The 17,529-nt window shown below is 35.4% G+C and overlaps 1 protein-coding gene across 1 annotated transcript in view; it reads left to right on the forward strand.

Moving 5' to 3' along the window:
- Window positions 1-17,529, forward strand: part of ROBO1 (roundabout guidance receptor 1) — a 1,116,478-nt gene that overhangs the window by 606,111 nt on the left and 492,838 nt on the right. Inside the window, exon 3 of the mRNA XM_081798712.1 lies at window positions 8,182-8,265. Coding sequence (XP_081654838.1) covers window positions 8,182-8,265 — 84 coding nt within the window. The remainder of the gene's footprint in view (window positions 1-8,181; window positions 8,266-17,529) is intronic.

Here is a 17,529-nt window from a genome sequence, read left to right on the forward strand (position 1 = left end):
ACCACTCCAGCAACCCTCACTTTGTTTCCTGAGATTAAGAATTCCTCATATCAGTGAGATCATATGATACATGTCTTTCTCTGATTGACTTATTTCGCTTAGCATAATACCCTCTAGTTCTATCCACATCATTGCAAATGGCAAGATTTCGGGGTTTTTTGATGGCCACATAATATTCCATTGTATATATATACACCACATCTTCTTTATCCATTCATCTGCTGATGGACATCTTGGCTCTTTCCATAGTTTGGCTATTGTGGACATTGCTGCTATAAACATTGGGGTGCATGTACCCCTTCGGATCACTACATTTGTATCTTTGGGGTAGATACCCAGTAGTGCAATTGCTGGGTTATATGGTAGCTCTATTTTCAACTTTTTGAGGAACATCCATACTGTTTTCCAGAGTGGCTACACCAGCTTGCATTCCCACCAACAGTGTAGGAGGGTTCCCCTTTCTCCGCATCCTCGCCAACATCTGTAGTTTTAAATTAGACTTATCATTTTAGGTAGATATGTAGATAACATATCTAATGACAATGATTATAATTTTAGATAAGTATATCACAAAGTCCTAAATAAGGAAATAATTGATATTCATTGATTAAGAAAATTTACCTTCTTCTTAAACTCTTGACTCCAGCAAAACTATGCCTCAATGTTTCATTCAGTCATTTAACATATATGTATTGATTAGCTACTCTGTGCTTAACACTGTGCTAGGGGCAGGCATATGAAGGTGAGTAAGACATGCCCCTGTTCTCAGTTCCTTCAAACTTATACCAAAAGGAAAATCTTTGTTGTTGAAGAATACATTTTAAAAAGTAATTGTCAAAAAAATCTGAATTTATGGGGCACCTGGGGGGCTCAGTCAGTTGGGGGCCTGCCTTCGGCTCAGGTCATGATCCCAGGGTCCTGGGATCGAGCCCCAAGTTGGGCTCCCTGCTCAGCAGGGGAGTCTGTTTCTCCCTCCTCTCCCCCCTCGCTACGCTCCCCCCACTCATGCTCTCTCACTCTCTCTCAAATAAATATATAAAATCTTTTTTAAAAATCTGAATTTCAGGACACAGTTCTGTGATTACTGAATTATGAACCCAAATAAATGACATCAGACTAGTAAAAAAAATCTGAATTTATCTTAATTTTATTTAATCAGTAGTTTGATCCCCAAATTTACATATTTAAAAAGATGTGGGAGGGGTGCCTGGGTGGCACAGTCAGTTAAGCATCTAACTCTTGCTTTTGGCTCAGGTCTTGATCTCAGGGGCATGAAATCAAGCCCCGTCTTGGCTCTGTGCTCAGCACAGAGTCTGCTTGAGACTCTTTCTTCTTCTCCCTCTGTCGTTCCCCACTCCCTCCTGCATGTGCACATTCTCTCTCTCTATCTCTCTAAAATAAATAAATATTTTAAAAAACAATAAAAAGAAATAAAAATATGAGGGAAAAATAATAAACCCCTATTTTAATAATATTTTATTGTGTATTTCTAGCTTAAACACATCTATGTTATTAACTACATACTTTATTTTATATTGTCTGTAAAAGGAGACAGTGAAGAAGCCACAGTGATATGCTTAACAGAGCTCAGGAATAGAGTGGAGAAATTATTCAATCTTTTGGTTCAATGACTGGAAAAGAATCGCTAACCTGGTGTACTATTGCTTATATACTATTAAAATTCCATCCAGTTCCTAGAATTGGATTGATGTGTAAAAAGACGACATGGGCCGTAGTGAAAAGAGGAGGTGCTTTAGAGTCAGAAATCATTTGGAATCGAATTCCAAATCCACTATTTACTGGTTGCATGACAGAGGCAAAAGAATTTCTCTGAGCTTTAGTTTCAGCATCTCTAAAATGGGAATGTAGATGATGCAGTTAGTGATGATGACTATGATCATGATAGACCTGTAAGAATTGCATGAGAAAATATACATACCTAAAAAATAATGTAGTTTATATTTTTTAAACTGAAGTATTATGTAAACTTTAGTTGTGATTATAATCAGTACAGTTTTTACTTCTCATTATTCACATATGATTCATTCAGTTATCTAATCACTTAAATTAGAAAATGAGAAAAAGCATTAACATATATTTTGAGATCATTGTATGAAATCTACTTTTTCATTTAATACAATCCTGGCATCTCAGGTCATGGGTTATAATTACCTACTCTCTCATGGAGACTATTTTTAGTTCGGTCAAATACCAAACCACTCTGTATTTCTTGTTTTTTTCCCTCAACAGTGTTGGATGATAAAGTCTTCAAATTTAGGAATAATCATTCACTCACAAAAAAAAATTATTTGAATACATATATATGTCAATTTTAACATTTTGGTTTATTTTATCTAGAAACATTTTTTCACAGTCATTATTCACATGGATCATTATAATCATGGTCCTTTTATTTTTGAAAGAAACATAAAGAAGCAACCTTGATTTTCCTTATAATAGCAAAATTGGAAGTAGTTGTAATACATTGTTTTCTATCTGTTACCATATTGCTGCTTAAAAAAATAGGTTTCACTTAACATTTTGTAGCACAATTTTAGAACTTGATACATATTAAATTTAATGTTCTATACAATATAGATTTCTGAAAAAGTCATTCAGTCCTCATTGTAAATGAATCTTTTATTTACTTGATTCTCTGAATTATTTTAAGTAGGTACTACCTAAAAACACATACTGATTTTTTTTTCCTCTCCATCTCTATGACATAATTCTTATTTCTTCCCTTATTTCCAATTCAGAAGAATGGGGCAAATAATATTGTAGCCTCCACAATTATGTTAACCACATATGATTAAAGCAGAAGTTTGAATTTAACTTTAGTTTGAGCTTGTAAAATTGTGACACTGATATAAAGCTTCACAAACATAGTTTTTGTATTTAATTCTGTAATTCATTGCCTGGGTTTCTAATTAAATGTTCTCAGTACTCCATTTAAAGTACCCATTGCCTGCATTCCTCTTGATTAGTAGGAAAGAATCAATGAGAATTGATCCAATTTGTAGAACACAATTCTCATATTGATAGTAGTTTATATTCATTTGCTTTTCCCTAATCTTTTATTAATGGTCATCTTCAAAATGTCAATTAATGCCAAAACCCTGCACAGTGATAATGCAAATCTATAAAGAAACCATCTTGACACATTACAGTAGGGCAGAAGGAAGAAGCTATTATTGTTGACGTATATTTACATAGCTGAATATGACAGAAAGAAGGGATACAGATGAAAACTCCAGTGTTTTGACTGTGAATTTAAAACCCAACTTAAAAATTAAAAATAAACAAATGAAATTGAATTTACACAACAGAATCTCCTCTTAGGTCTCTACATTTCCACAGTGTAACCCTGGCTATCATAGCCTGATGAACAATTTAGAGAAATGTGGGTTGAATGGTAGTACAAATATGAGTATTGATGCTATTGTAATGATGTCACCAATGAAAGTGAAGCATCATCACGTGAATTTCTGCTGCACATCGTAGAGAAAGCTTTAGACCACTCAGTCTTCACCTACCATCCTCTAAACTTTTTGGGATGTTTTTCATAACAGAATGAGTAATTGTTAATATTATGCCATAGTTGCTTTAATCCTCTCAATATACTATTCCTAAACCATTTGAAAGTAAGTTAAAGATAATTCACCCATCAATTATTATACATGTGTATGCTAACGGATATATATTTTCTTTTTTGGTAGATTTTAAGTTGGGTCTTAAGTCTTGACTGAATTCAGAGCAAGCATTGTTAGCATGGATGCTTTATAGGTGATGCTGTATACTGTATCACACGACCGGCTTTCCACTCTTATTTCCCCACCATTACTGGATACTAAGCTTGATTACTGAGCTCAAGTGGGGACTGCCAGATCTACCCATTATAAAAGTATATTTCCCCCTTTGCAGTTAGCAAATAATCTCTGGGGTGATACTTTGACACTGTGAAGTATGCTGTCCCCTACCATTTTTTCACCTGATAGATTTAGTACCCATTGATGATGGTTGTCTGAATGAATATTTTATCAGAGGTTGCAATACAATGATTTTTCTAATTCAGAGTTTCCATTATAATTTGATATAGGTGTTGGGGAAATCTCAATCAAAGTAGTATTATGCAGATTAAAAAATTTCAAATTTACACTTAATTTACCATTAAATAAAGTTTTATCACCTTTAATAAATGTTATATTTAAGGAAAACATTTCTTAAAAGACATAATTTCCATTGTAAAGGAAGCTACTGATTTTTTTTTTTTTGGAAGCTATAGGTCTTTATTCCTTTTCGTTATCGGTGTCACTTTTACTAAATCTGTGAAAGACTGTTACAAGGTGGCCCAATCGTACATTTTATGTCTTATATAAATAATATGTATGTTATATGGTTATGCATAATTTTATAAATATATAATATAAAATCTTATAGCTTTAAGTTTGGCATACAACTGACTCTAAAAAGATAAATAAAAATAAAAATAAATCGTGTAGCAAAATCTATAACAACAAGTCTACGGGCAAGAGTTCAGTTTTAACCCCAGATACTAACATCTCACTGAATTCTAAAATATTAAAAATATAGTACAATGATGACTTCCTTAATAAGACAGGGAATATAGGAAAGGAGTAGTCTGAAAGAAAAGAGGATGAGTTCAGTGTTTAGTGAGAGAAGGTATGAGGTTTCTTGGAATCCTCATAAGTCAAATAAGCAGTGGACATAAGATTCAGTCATTGGTTGAACATCCAATTAAGAAATGTGGAAGTTGCATCGTCTTATTAAAAAAAAAAAAAAAAAGAAGAGTTTTAGTCATGAGCCTCAATGAAGATATCTACACAGAGTATGTTGAACAACGAAAAGATAAAGTCTGGAGTCCTATGAAACACAAGTATTTAAGGAAGGTTGGGAGGGGAACAGGCTTTCGTAGATAAGGTATCCGTTCCTTTGGGCCCCACATGTTAGAATTAGCATCTAGAAAACAGCTTTTTTTTTTTAAATCTAACATAAAATAAAGGTCTTAATTGTCAAATTGGAATTGGTTGCCTTGAAAAACACTAAAGGTCAAATGACCACTAAATTCAGAAGAATACGTATATCTGATGGAAGGTTGTGGTGAAAGTCCATCTGACATTTTTCCAACCCTGAATGTCTACAATTTTATGATTTAAGACTTCCTTTTATATTGGAAAAAAAAATGCTTTCTTTGCCTTTACAGATATTGGGTATATAGGGAGTACATTAGCATTTGAGTTCATTTATAACAAGTTTTTTGTATTTTCAAGTTGTTTCAGATTGAGAGCCTATTAGTTAAGTGAGATATGCATTCTTGGTTACCATCTGTTCATTAATTCGTTTATTATCTTAAAGGGAAAAAAAACTGTCTAAGACTGTAGAATGTTGCAGGTCCAGTATAAGGTGTTGTGTGTACTAATGTGATGCAGACAGATTACCTGACCCTTGGGAATTCAGTCTAATGGGGGCTAGAACCCAGCACCCTTAGTGACAGGGCAATTCTAGATGTGATGGTATCTTTCATCAATTGCAGCCACACGTATGTCAATTTAAGTGTGGATGGCCCTAAATTCAATCTTGGGGTACAAGAATTGTACCTTCAGACATTGTAAGCATTAAATAACCTCCTGCCTCATTGTGTTCTATTCCATGGCTCGCATAATCAATACTATTTAACAAAAAGTTTAAATAAATATCTTTTGGATTAGTCCTAAAGCTCATGTGCAATGAGTCAAATGGTTATTTACTGTTATAATTATCTTTTGACATGAAGGGAGAAGAGAAAATGAGTGCAGTTAGCAAAATGGCATCTTTTGTTCCTTAGGTCTAGCATATTGTTAATTAAAGGCAGTCCTGAGTAGATAGAATGTGCTTCATAGATACGGTAAGATTCATTGATTAATGCAAAGTCTATTCTTTCCTGAGCTTAAGAAGGGGTCAGAAGGGTGATGGGTGGGGACAAGAAAGCAAATTTTAAAAACACTCAGGATAAGTTAGACATGGGTGAAAAATTCTACCTTAAACAGTTCTAAGTATCTAGTTTGAAATGATAGTGAACTTTCTTTCCTCATTGCTATTGCTTTTGTAATATCCTCATTGTCAGGGAACATTCAATAACAAAGCATGCAAAAGTTATGATAGTGTATAGTCAAACTGAGTTCACATTGTTTTTTTTTGTTGTTTTGTTTTTTTCACATTGTTGATGTGGATAGATTTTTATTTTATTTTTAACACAGTGATTACAAATGTATGCATATACATTAAATAAAATATTCCATCGTAAATTAAAGGTAGTATTTCCTTCGAAAAGCTACAGTTGTAACTAAAGGTAATTACTCTGAAAAATTAAGGTGACCCTAAATGCTTCATATCTTTTAACACAATATTGTGGATAAGCAGGGGAGGTTTCCTTAAAAGCCTTTTAATACATTTGAACCAGGACCTTCTATTTATCCTCCTGCATCAACTTCTTTTATTTGGTTAGCTACTTGAGCAAGGTTACTTAGTTTGAGGCAGAACATTGTGCCAACACTGGGGAAAAATACACAAAAAATGCCTGTTTCCCGCTCTCTCTTATTGATGTGACTTAAAACTGCCTTAAACAATTAATGCATACAAATAAGTTAACAGGCTTGGTGGGGGGTGGTGGTGGGGGTGTCGAAAGTGGACGCTTTTCCTGCTATACCACTTCCAGACTTGACTTTAAGGAAAAATATGACAACAGCCGTCACTGGAAAGGCAAGGATGAATAGAGCAATAATAAGCATTTCCTTTTAGTCTGCACAGATCCGCACCTTTTTTTTTTCTTCATGTGAGCCACATCAGGTTAATTATATGACACATGAGCTGGGAAGGAGAGGCAGGGAGATAGAGTGGATAAATACACTACATGCAAAAAGCCACGAAGTGACTCATACTAGATTTTGTATCCTCTTTTAAAAATTTCTAAATCATCCCTGAAGAGCTGTGTGTAAGACAAAATGTGTCAACCTAGCTAAAAAACTAGCAGGGGCACAGAATTAATGACCCCTGTGATGTTTCTAGAGGGGCATTACCTGCGTGTACTCGCTGCCTCAGTCATAAGTGACATACTTTTTTCCTCGAGTAAACAGCTGTGCTCCTTCACTGCTCAGACCGAGAAATTCTCTGTAGATGCTGTTTAAGGTGATAAAAAGCCTGCAGAACCCCTCCACATGAATGACCTATGACTCTACGGTATTCGATTTAGGAGGTACACACTTGGATTTTATTGTGTCTGTGTCTGCTTAGCAGCTACGAAGCTAGATACTCTGCTCATATTTATCGAACACGCATAGATATGACATACACAGTGACTGAGCACTCGGGGAATTAGTAGTGGTGTCATTGGGCAAAGCATAAAAAGCATTCCTTTTATTCAAGACAAACAAGAGTAAGGGAAGGAAAATACTTATCTGGATGGTTGTGATATAGAATCTCGAGCAATTGGAGAGGTTTTAAAATATCCAACCCGAAATATCCGAAGTTAAGTGTTGTTTTACTTATGCCTTCGTTTCAGTAAATTTAACTCCGTCCTTTAAGATGACAAATTGTCGTCTTCCGAAGGATGCGATGATGCACACTGCTTTCTTTACTGTTGCTTGGGAGAAGTATGACATTTTTATCATCCACCCTGTTATTTGACAAGACCCTATTTTTCCCCACACCCTCCCCCGCCCCTTTTGAGGTACAGTCCCTTGAGCCTGTAATTGGCAGGAGATGAAGCGATGATGGGGAGTGATCACAGTCAATAGCTTTGATTAACAATAAGGTGGAAAATTAGCAATGCTAGCATTCAGCCACCCTGCCCTCTCGCTCCTCCATATGCTCCCTCAGTCCTGCTGGCGGCCTCACAGAGGGCAGTCAGAGCCCTCCGCCAGCTTTGAAGTGCAGCAAAGGTGCAGGCAGAGCCGAGAATTAGGGAAATTAAGGAGAAGGAGTAGAAACTGTAAGCCAGGATGCTGAGACGTCCATGCGGCTTAGTATGCTGCAGGAGGGGCAAGGAGGAAGTGTGCTGTGTGTTGTCCCTGTGTGTTTTTCTGTCACATGTGGATTTACTTGTGTCTGGACATGCTGTGATCGAAATGGCAACTACCCTTACTCCTGTGACCCCATCAGCAGCTCTGGTGTTGTTTCCGACAGACCCTGAAGACCTAGAGAGGGGGAACGACAACGGGACGCCAATCCCCACCTCTGATAATGATGACAATTCGCTGGGCTACACAGGTAGAGTGTTTTCTTTCCCAAATACTAACTCTCCGTGCCTCCTAAAATGCCTCCACCTCCATCATTCATCAACCACCTGTATAAAATTATCTCCTCATCCCTGCTTCCCACTAACAACCACTACAACTTCTGGTCCTCATTTTCCAGACTTCATTCTTCAGCTGGGAGGTCATCTCGCTCAAGTCAACTCTTTGGGGAAAAGAAATTTAACATAAACACTGCATGCTTTCTTGTTGTCTATTTTTAATATAAAAGAATGCTTCTCAGCCTGAAACTGTGACATTGCTAACTTGTTTAGACAGATAATGTAATATTATCTTAGAGATTTAGTATTTGACTAAATATTAAAGAAATAAGACTATCTGCAAGTAATTGGGTTTCAAAATTATCTGTAGTTTTTGTTTGTTTTGGTTACACTTTTAGTCTTATAAACAACAGAAAGCAAACTCTTAACAAGAGTAATGCAATCATAATTACCAACTTATATCTCAGGATTGTGTTTGAATGGACTTATTGTTACCTTATCTATGAACCATGTTTTAAGTAGATGCATGCATACACTGGCATTAAAGTAAAAATTAACTAATTGGATGGGGGTTGGAAATAATTCATATTATGAATGTCTAAGAATGATTGCTTTGGAAATATATAAATGTTTCATGCAGAATTTGTAAGTGTAGTTCTAAATATAAACACATAAGTTACACATCTAACTGAGAATTTGACTGCAACTTTAGATAAAGGCAAAGAATGACATACATCACTTATAGCCCATTGAATCAGATAATGATGTAATAGAGGTCTTGTTGTAATAGCAGCTATTTATTATGTTCTTTTCATTAGTTCTTATTAGCACAGTTCTCTGTAGACTGCTAGGTTGTGGGCTGTGGATCGGTGCGTGTGTGTGTGTGTGTTTGTGCACGCGCACGCGCACATGTTGAGGCAATTGGAGTTAAAGATAATGGAGAAGTCTTCTGTATCATTACAATCTTACAGATGACTGTGTTAGGAAGAGACTAATCCAACAGACACGTTTCACACTGTATAAAGTAATAAACTGCTACTTTACTTTAGAAGCAGCCTCACTATTTTCATAGAAATAATTTTCTCCAATATTATCTCCCCTTTACGCAATTTCAGGTTTTAAGCAGTATCAAAATGAGTAACATCTTTATAAATAATTTAATATTTATTTTACTTATTTTAGTCTTATGGATGACTCATTCTCATTTTTCTCTTATCTTTCACCTGAGAACTGAGATTAAAGGACAAATCAAAGCCCATTGGTGGTGAGATGGTGAGGGAGCCGGTATGATACTTTTCCAGAAACTTAGCTAGCACAAGAGTTGTAAATGTCATTTCTTAATACCATAAATACCAAGGAAGTTCATCTGTATGAAAGGAGGAGTTGGAGGTAGTGTTCTTTCTCATGGGTATCCTCATTTGCCCGTGCCTCCTAGTTGTATTCCCTTGTGCTCACCCGGTCTAAACAACTGCATTGTTTAGATACACTAATAGGGTTTGCTCTTTGTCTTTTATGGATTTCCTGAAAATTATATATCTCCAATGCATAAATCATGTTGGAGCATTGAATTAAGAGAACTTGAATAACAATACATTTAAGACTAAATGTAGCATTTAAAACATTTTTTATTTCTGTTTATTTTTCTTCATTAGGTTAATCAGTAATCAGATTTCTGCTATTAAACATATCAGATGAATTATTATGAGGTAATGAACTCATAAAATTATCTTTATATTCTACAAGGGAACTAATTAAAGCAGCACATTAATGTGATGTGACTGGAAAACAATCTTCTGAATAATTTTGTTCCTGAAACTATAACTGCTTGTGAACTCTAGTATCAAAGGAAGTCATTCTGGATATTTTGTTTCAGTAAACTCTTCATTAGTCAGGAACCTTTTTTCTACTATATGAATTAAAGATGCTATTTGTCTCTTTCACTTGCATATTGACCATTCCTTTGCTCATTAAAACCTCCACTGGAAGTGATAAGAAAAATTAAATAGGAAAAAAATGGTTTTTGTCTGCTTGATAACAATTATAAAGATCTCAGCTCTGAGGTGCAAAGTATTACTTGAAACTACCAATAGATTTATTTTGTGTGCATATGAGCGAGTATGTGTGAATAAGTGTGTGTATGTGAGTGTGTGTGTGTGTGTGTGTGAATCCCCTTTACTCTGATCATATGAAATTAAGTTGATAAAATCTTTATATTAGAGGAAATTCAGTTCAGAAGGAAGTGAGATGGTCTATCTGCTCAGGAACATTTTTACATATTTAATGTAAATTATCCATGGTATATCTGGAGTTTAGTAACTCTGGATATAGCAGCAAGAACACTGTTAGAAATAAAATAGAAATATTAAGCAACATAGAGAATATACAAAGCGGTTGTCAAATAAATCATTGATATGAGTTAGTTGCAGGGTAAATGTATATATCAGGTATTATTTGAGGGGTCTATATATTTTGCACAATATCACAAAATGACTGTGAAAATTGTATGTACCAGATGTTTATTTTGTAGTATATGTTGTTTCACTTGATTGAGCTGACGAGTGAGACTTTTCTCTCTTCCCCTAACACTCATGTATATAAAGAAGAAAAGCCTCCCAGAGGAATCTGTACAATTCTCAAAAACATTTTGGAGGGAACATGAAACAGTCCCAAAAGGAAATCACCAGTTCACTAAAATTCATATTCACGCCCCCCCAATTCTCTTTTTTGACCACTACAAAGAGTATAATTTCACTGCAAGCTGATTTGTCACTACATCTGCTCTACTACTCAAACCATTTGGGACCATCACTATCAAATTGGCCCAACAAAGTAGAATCCATGGATCTCAGATCATACACAAAAATTAATATTTTTACTCATGATCTAGTCAATGAATGGTAATCTCTTATTAATAGTACTTGCTGATTAAACCATATGCCATACTTATCTAAATGGTGTAAGTATTCCTTTTTGATTCCTTTTCGCCTTACCATCATTAGTCACAATATTATAAAGCCAGGTAAGATTTGAAGACATTTCAGTCTCTCTTTTACTGATCTACGAATGGAGAGCAATTTCTCGGGTGGCACGGTGATGTGTTATTAAAGTGGACTTGTGCATTATTTAGACAAGTAGACCATTTCCTGTTTAACCAAGCATTTCATAAATATTGGGGATTATTTAACAGTTCATAGTATATACCTTTGTTGTGAGAACAAGTAAGATGGGGTTTCAAAGTAGCACTTTGTGTGGTCAGACACACATCATTCCAAAGAGGTTGGATGTGTAATCAATGATTGTTTTAAAGGAGCACCTGAAAAGAGTACCTTGTTTTTGACTTCTGGAAGTGCATATGGGATTTCACGAATACGAAAAAAATTAATATGTTTAAGAATATTTAAATGTCTGAAATATACATATAATCCATGTAGATCTTTAGTGAGTGACAAAAAATTTGAAGAGAAGTTTATTGATACATAAAAAGTCAGGGAATAAGTGAGAGCTACTGACATACTAGTAGCGTTCTTAATCTTTTAGAAAGCAGTAATTATTAATTAGAAAAGAAATTAACTTCATCTGTTTTTTTCTGAGTACCAAAAAAAGTCTGTAAATTTTATTCATAATGTCTAAAATATATCGTTTGTCCCCATTTTACATACTAAAAATAAAATAATGTCCCCTATCTCCATAGGTCTGTTTTAAGGATTAGACTTCTGTATTTACAGTAGTATAATGGAAGCAAAGCTCCATGCAAATTTAAAAATCCTAAAACTGAATAATTATCAGATTCATGTAGGTATCAATTTAAGTTAAAATCTAGGCATGGAATATCAGAAATCCCAGAGTCATTTCAAATGGGCATAATAGAGTCTTCTACTTCTTAATACTACTTCCAAGTAAAGTTTGGTTATAATTCTGCTTAAAAGGAAACAAAATATATGCTCTCTTATTAAAAAAAGTCTTGGACAAATTAGTGTGTTTGCCCACATGCACTCGAATAGCAACCCCCAAAACATATTTTGCCTCATGTTTTGAAATCTTGACAAATAACTATGAATTGATGGCGACATTGATTCTTCTGTCCCTCTACATTCTTAATTACATAGATTCACAATTAAGATCAAACAAAATTTCCATCATGGCATGTGCATTTTTACAAATGTATGTATTGATACTAATAACCAGCCCTTATTATCACTTCATGTATGCCGTGCAATTTTCTGAACACTTTACATACAGTAACTCATTTAATCCTCATTACCACTCTCTTGGGAAGGGGCCATTATTAAAAGCAACAGTGCCTAATGTCTGCCTCAGTACTCTAGGATAGAAACAGTCCCAAATTAATTACACTTTCTCCAACATTACAGAGGTTATGAGAGGTTGTTGAGGTTGTGGCTATAAGCTACAATTGAGCACACAGTTAGAAATTAAATAGCTCAGCCATGCTCCTGTGTAACACCACTGTTCTGGTCACCGATATTTTAGGGCTCTGCTAATTCTTATCCTAGATCCATTATTATCACACTAACTGATGCACGTATTTTCTTAAAAAAATCAAATAGGACAAAAGCTTTAAACAAAATCAAGGAGGTCCTAATTCACCTTCCTATCCTTGAACCCGCATCCGTTAACGACTTTTCTTTCTCTTTCAGATGTGTCTTCTGATAGTTTTCTATTTTAAATAATATACATCCACAAATTATTCTTGATTTGTCAGTTTTAGACATTTTCTTTTACCCATTCTCTTGCTAGCACATTCTTTGTTAAATTAACAGTTTATATTGGCATGACAAAGCAAATTTCTCCTAGGTGAATCTACTACAGAGCCAAGTAAAATACTATAATTGCAATTACATGTTATTCTTTCTTTGTATGAGATTGTTTATTTTCTGCAGTTAATTGCATTTCTAAACTTCCTAAATGCTTAATCCTATCTAACATTCCACTGGCCTGAGGTTTTTCCAGATATCTTCCTCATGGAATACTCCATGTTTTTATCCCAAAATGAATGGTTTCTCTCTAGACCTCGGACTTCTTTCATCACTTGTTTTTGGTAGATCTCCTATTTCCTAAATCTCATGTCTCCCTCTTTTCTGGTTTATCTCCTTGTTAACAGAGCCTTGTCTCCAGAAAGCACATCATAATAGAACTTTAAAAAACATCAAAAATAAAGAAGTTTTACTCTGATGTGCTTTGCGGTAGCTTGTCCATTTTTGTTTGTTGTTTATTTCTTCCTTATGCTGGGTACTTGAGGGGCCTTGCAAATAGAATCATTTATCTCCATTATGGGAAATTTTCTTAAATTATTTTTTGAGAATGCCAATCTCTGCATTGTCTGCTGCCCTTTGGAATTGCTGTTAGGCAATGGACCTCTTAGGTTGATTCATTAAGTTTCTTTTCTTTCCTAAAATTTCTGATTATTTGTCATTTTCCTTCCAACTTTCTAGGAAACATTCTTTTCTTTAAGTTTTTATTTAAATTCCAGTTAGTTACCATATAGTATAATATTAGTTTCAGATGTACAATATAGTGATTCAACACTTCCATACAACTCCTGGTGCTTATCAGCAAGTGCACTCCTTAATCCCCATCACCCATTTAACCCATCCTCCCACCCACCTCCCCTCTGGTAACCATCAGTTTGTTCTCTATAGTTAAGAATCTGTTTCTTGGTTTGCCTCTTTCTCTCTCTTTTTCTGGGAAACATCCTTGATATTTATTGTCTACCAATACTTTTAGAAATATTTTGTATTTATTACATGTTAAATTTCTGAAAGCTCTTTCTCATTCTCCAATATTCAGAGCTTCGTAAATTGATATTTCAAGCTAATTTTTCTGATTCTAGTCAACTGCTTTTTCTACTATATGGCTGCAGCTCCCAAAATATGGATAAAGTGTTAGAAATCTACATAAAAATCATGAGTTTACAGGTGAGCAAATGAAAACCCTTATAGCTGTCATGATTTAACCAAGATAGTACAGATATTTAAAAATAAAAACTTAATGTCTCCTAAATCCACTTTTTAGTGTTTTTTCTAACTTAAAATACTTCACAGAATTGCTAGGAAACAAGGAAGTTCAGGAAATAAACTGCAGAATAAAATAAAACTAACACTATAGTTTAGTGGTAACATACTTTTTTAATTTTTTATTTATTTTTTTAAGATTTTATTTATTTATTTGACACAGAGAGACACAGCGAGAGAGGAAACACAAGCAGGGGGAGTGGGGGAGGGAGAAGCAGGCTTCCCGCCATGCAGGGAGCCAGATGCGGGGCTCCATCCCAGGACGCTGGGACCATGACTTGAGCGGAAGGCAGACACTTAACGACTGAGCCACCCAGGTGCCCCTACGTATACTTTTTTTTTAAAGATTTTATTTATTTATTTGAGAGAGAGAGAGAAAGAGCGGGGGGGGGAGGGGCAGGGGGAGAGGGAGGAGCAAACTCCCCGCTGAGCAGGGAGGCCCACATGGGGCTCCATCCCTAAGATCACCACCTGAGCCAAGTCAGACGCTTAACTGACTGAGCCACTCAGGTTCCCCTAAAGTACCTTATATTTGGGCTCTAGAAAATAACATGCTAATTTACAAGTTCATATAAAATGCCTATCTTACTCTCTATGAAATATCTGGATAATCATTTATTCATTTAATTAAACAAAATGCACATATTGAGTATCTGCTCTGGGGAGAACCTTGTACTAGGTACATGAAGGTATATAAGATCTAAACTCTGTTAAAATTAACATCACACATGACTCCTATCTGGATCATCATATCTGGTGCCTCCACATTAACATGCTGTTTGCCAACTTGTGCATTAATTGTGAATTAATTTGTATATAATAAGAAATTTAAAAACACTTCTTGGGGAGCCTGGGTGGCTCAGTCAGTTAAGTTTCCGACTCTTGATTTCGGCTCAAGTCATGATCTCAGGGTGGTGGGATCAAGCCCTACATGGGGGCTCCATGCTCAGTGGGGAGTCTGCTTGTCCCTTTCCCTCTGCTCCTTCCCCTCCCCCTCAAATAAATAAAATCTTTAAAAAATAAAAAATAAAAATAAAAACATTTCTTAAAATAATAAATTAAGCCATTTCTACTTGCTATAGTTGCATACTGGGAATAATATGTAAACATCAAGTTAACCACTGAGTTAGTCTTAAGTAGTTAAGGAAAAGAGATACATGTTTTTTTTCCCCCGGAATTATAAAACCATCAAATTTGTAATTTGTTTTGTGTGACCTCAATTATTAGGCAAGTTTGCCAATTCTCAAAAATGTGAAAAGAAGCAAATGAGACAGAAGATTGGCATCATGGGTTAAATTTATCTATAATACTCCAGAAGTCTTCCTGAATTGAGAGGAAAAGGAAAAAAATTGTTTCATTTTCACAGTTATTGACAATAGAGAGTGGATATGCCTACACCTGTCTTTCCAAAGCTTAAGGGACATGAGACATGGAAGCTTCAAGTAGATTTGAGCATTAAGAAGTAAGCTGAACTCTAATGACAATAGGATTCTATGAAAGAAGAGTTTAAAGCAGTTTATCCCAATTATTTAAAAAAAATTTAAGCAAATTATGGGGTTCCTGGGTGGCTCAGTAGTTGAGTGTCCAACTCTTAGTTTCAGCTCAGGTTGTGATCTTAGGGTGGTGACATAGAGTCCCACATAGGGCTCTGCACTAAGTGTGGAGTCTGCTTGAGATTCTCTCACTCCTCTGCACTTCCCCCCCCAATTATGCTCTGTCTCTCTTTAAAATAAATAAATAAATCTTTTTTAAGAATTAAGCAAATTTTGGGGCGCCTGGGTGGCTCAGTTGGTTAAGCGACTGCCTTCGGCTCAGGTCATGATCCTGGAGTCCCCGGATGGAGTCCCACATCGGGCTCCCTGCTCAGCAGGGAGTCTGCTTCTCCTTCTGACCCTCCCCACTCTCATGCTCTCTCTCTCTATCTCATTCTCTCTGTCAAATAAATAAATAAAATCTTTAAAAAAAAAAAGAATTAAGCAAATTTTATGTTGTCCTCACATTAGTGACACTAGCTCTAATTCTAGAATTTTTCATGAACATTTTGGAAATTTAAATCATTCCAAAAAGATGTTGACTAAGGCATGGACTATTATACTTAGTATTTGATAATATTTTCAGTGTGGAAAACTTTGCAGTTAAATATGTTGATTTTCTATGGTGTGGGAAGAAAGAGTACAGTCTCTGAGTTTTTATGAAATGGAAAAGCCTTGATTTTTATAGTAAAATTGCATTTCATTTTACTTTAATTAGAAATTCAAGTGGAAAAAATACTTTTTACGAATAGTTTTGATTTGAATTTTTGAAAGACATATTTTTAAAATATATTCAAAGTGCAATTTTTAGACGTATAGAGATAAGTAAACATACTCAGAAAAATCAAGTAAACAGGCATTCTTTAAGTATGCTGATGTCCCGAAAACAGAACACCTGTAGATAGTAAGGATTTCAGATTAAAAGTTTTTAAAATAAATTTTAATTAAAAAAAAATCCTTATGTCATAGCATCTACATAAAGCAAATACCTTATTATCTGGATAATTCAATAAGAATCTTTATTTAACCAGCAATTTATGCAAGACAATATTTTAGCTTAACTATTCTCCACAATGCTCATAGAGGCCTGGCTTTAGAAATGACTCCCTACTGGCCTGGAAGGCCGGAGAGGCCTTGCGTGCGCCGGGGAGCCGTGCTCCCGCCGTTTGGGCTGCCCAATTTTGGGGGGGTGTGGGGATCGGCTTTATTTCTTGGGGCAGGCAGGCAGCAATCGCATAATTAAAACCTCACTGGGATCCTTGAGTGAGGGTGGAAGCCATGAAAAAAAAGAACCCAGGAGATACGGGGGTTGGAACGGGTGTCCGAGCACTGGGGACCTGGGTGAGACCCCTGCAGAGGAGAGTAGGCCATTAGAGAAATGGGAAGGATTGTGAAGATTTTTGTGGGAACGTTTCTTGCAGAACATAAGTTATTAGGAAACATTAAAAATGTGGCCAAGACAGCTAACAAGGACCATTTGGTTATAGCCTACAACCATCTTTTTGAAAGTAAGCGTTTCAAGGGTACTGAAAGTATAAGTAAAGTGTCTGAGCAGGTGAAAAATGTGAAGCTTAATGAAGATAAACCCAAAGAAACCAAGTCTGAAGAGACTCTGGATGAGGGTCCACCAAAATACATAAAATCTGTTCTTAAAAAAGGAGATAAAACCAACTTTCCC

This window comes from Leptonychotes weddellii, chromosome 1 (genome assembly GCF_054177405.1).
Source record: "Leptonychotes weddellii isolate Sample4059 chromosome 1, ASM5417740v2, whole genome shotgun sequence".
In the NCBI taxonomy this organism is placed as follows: domain Eukaryota; kingdom Metazoa; phylum Chordata; class Mammalia; order Carnivora; family Phocidae; genus Leptonychotes; species Leptonychotes weddellii.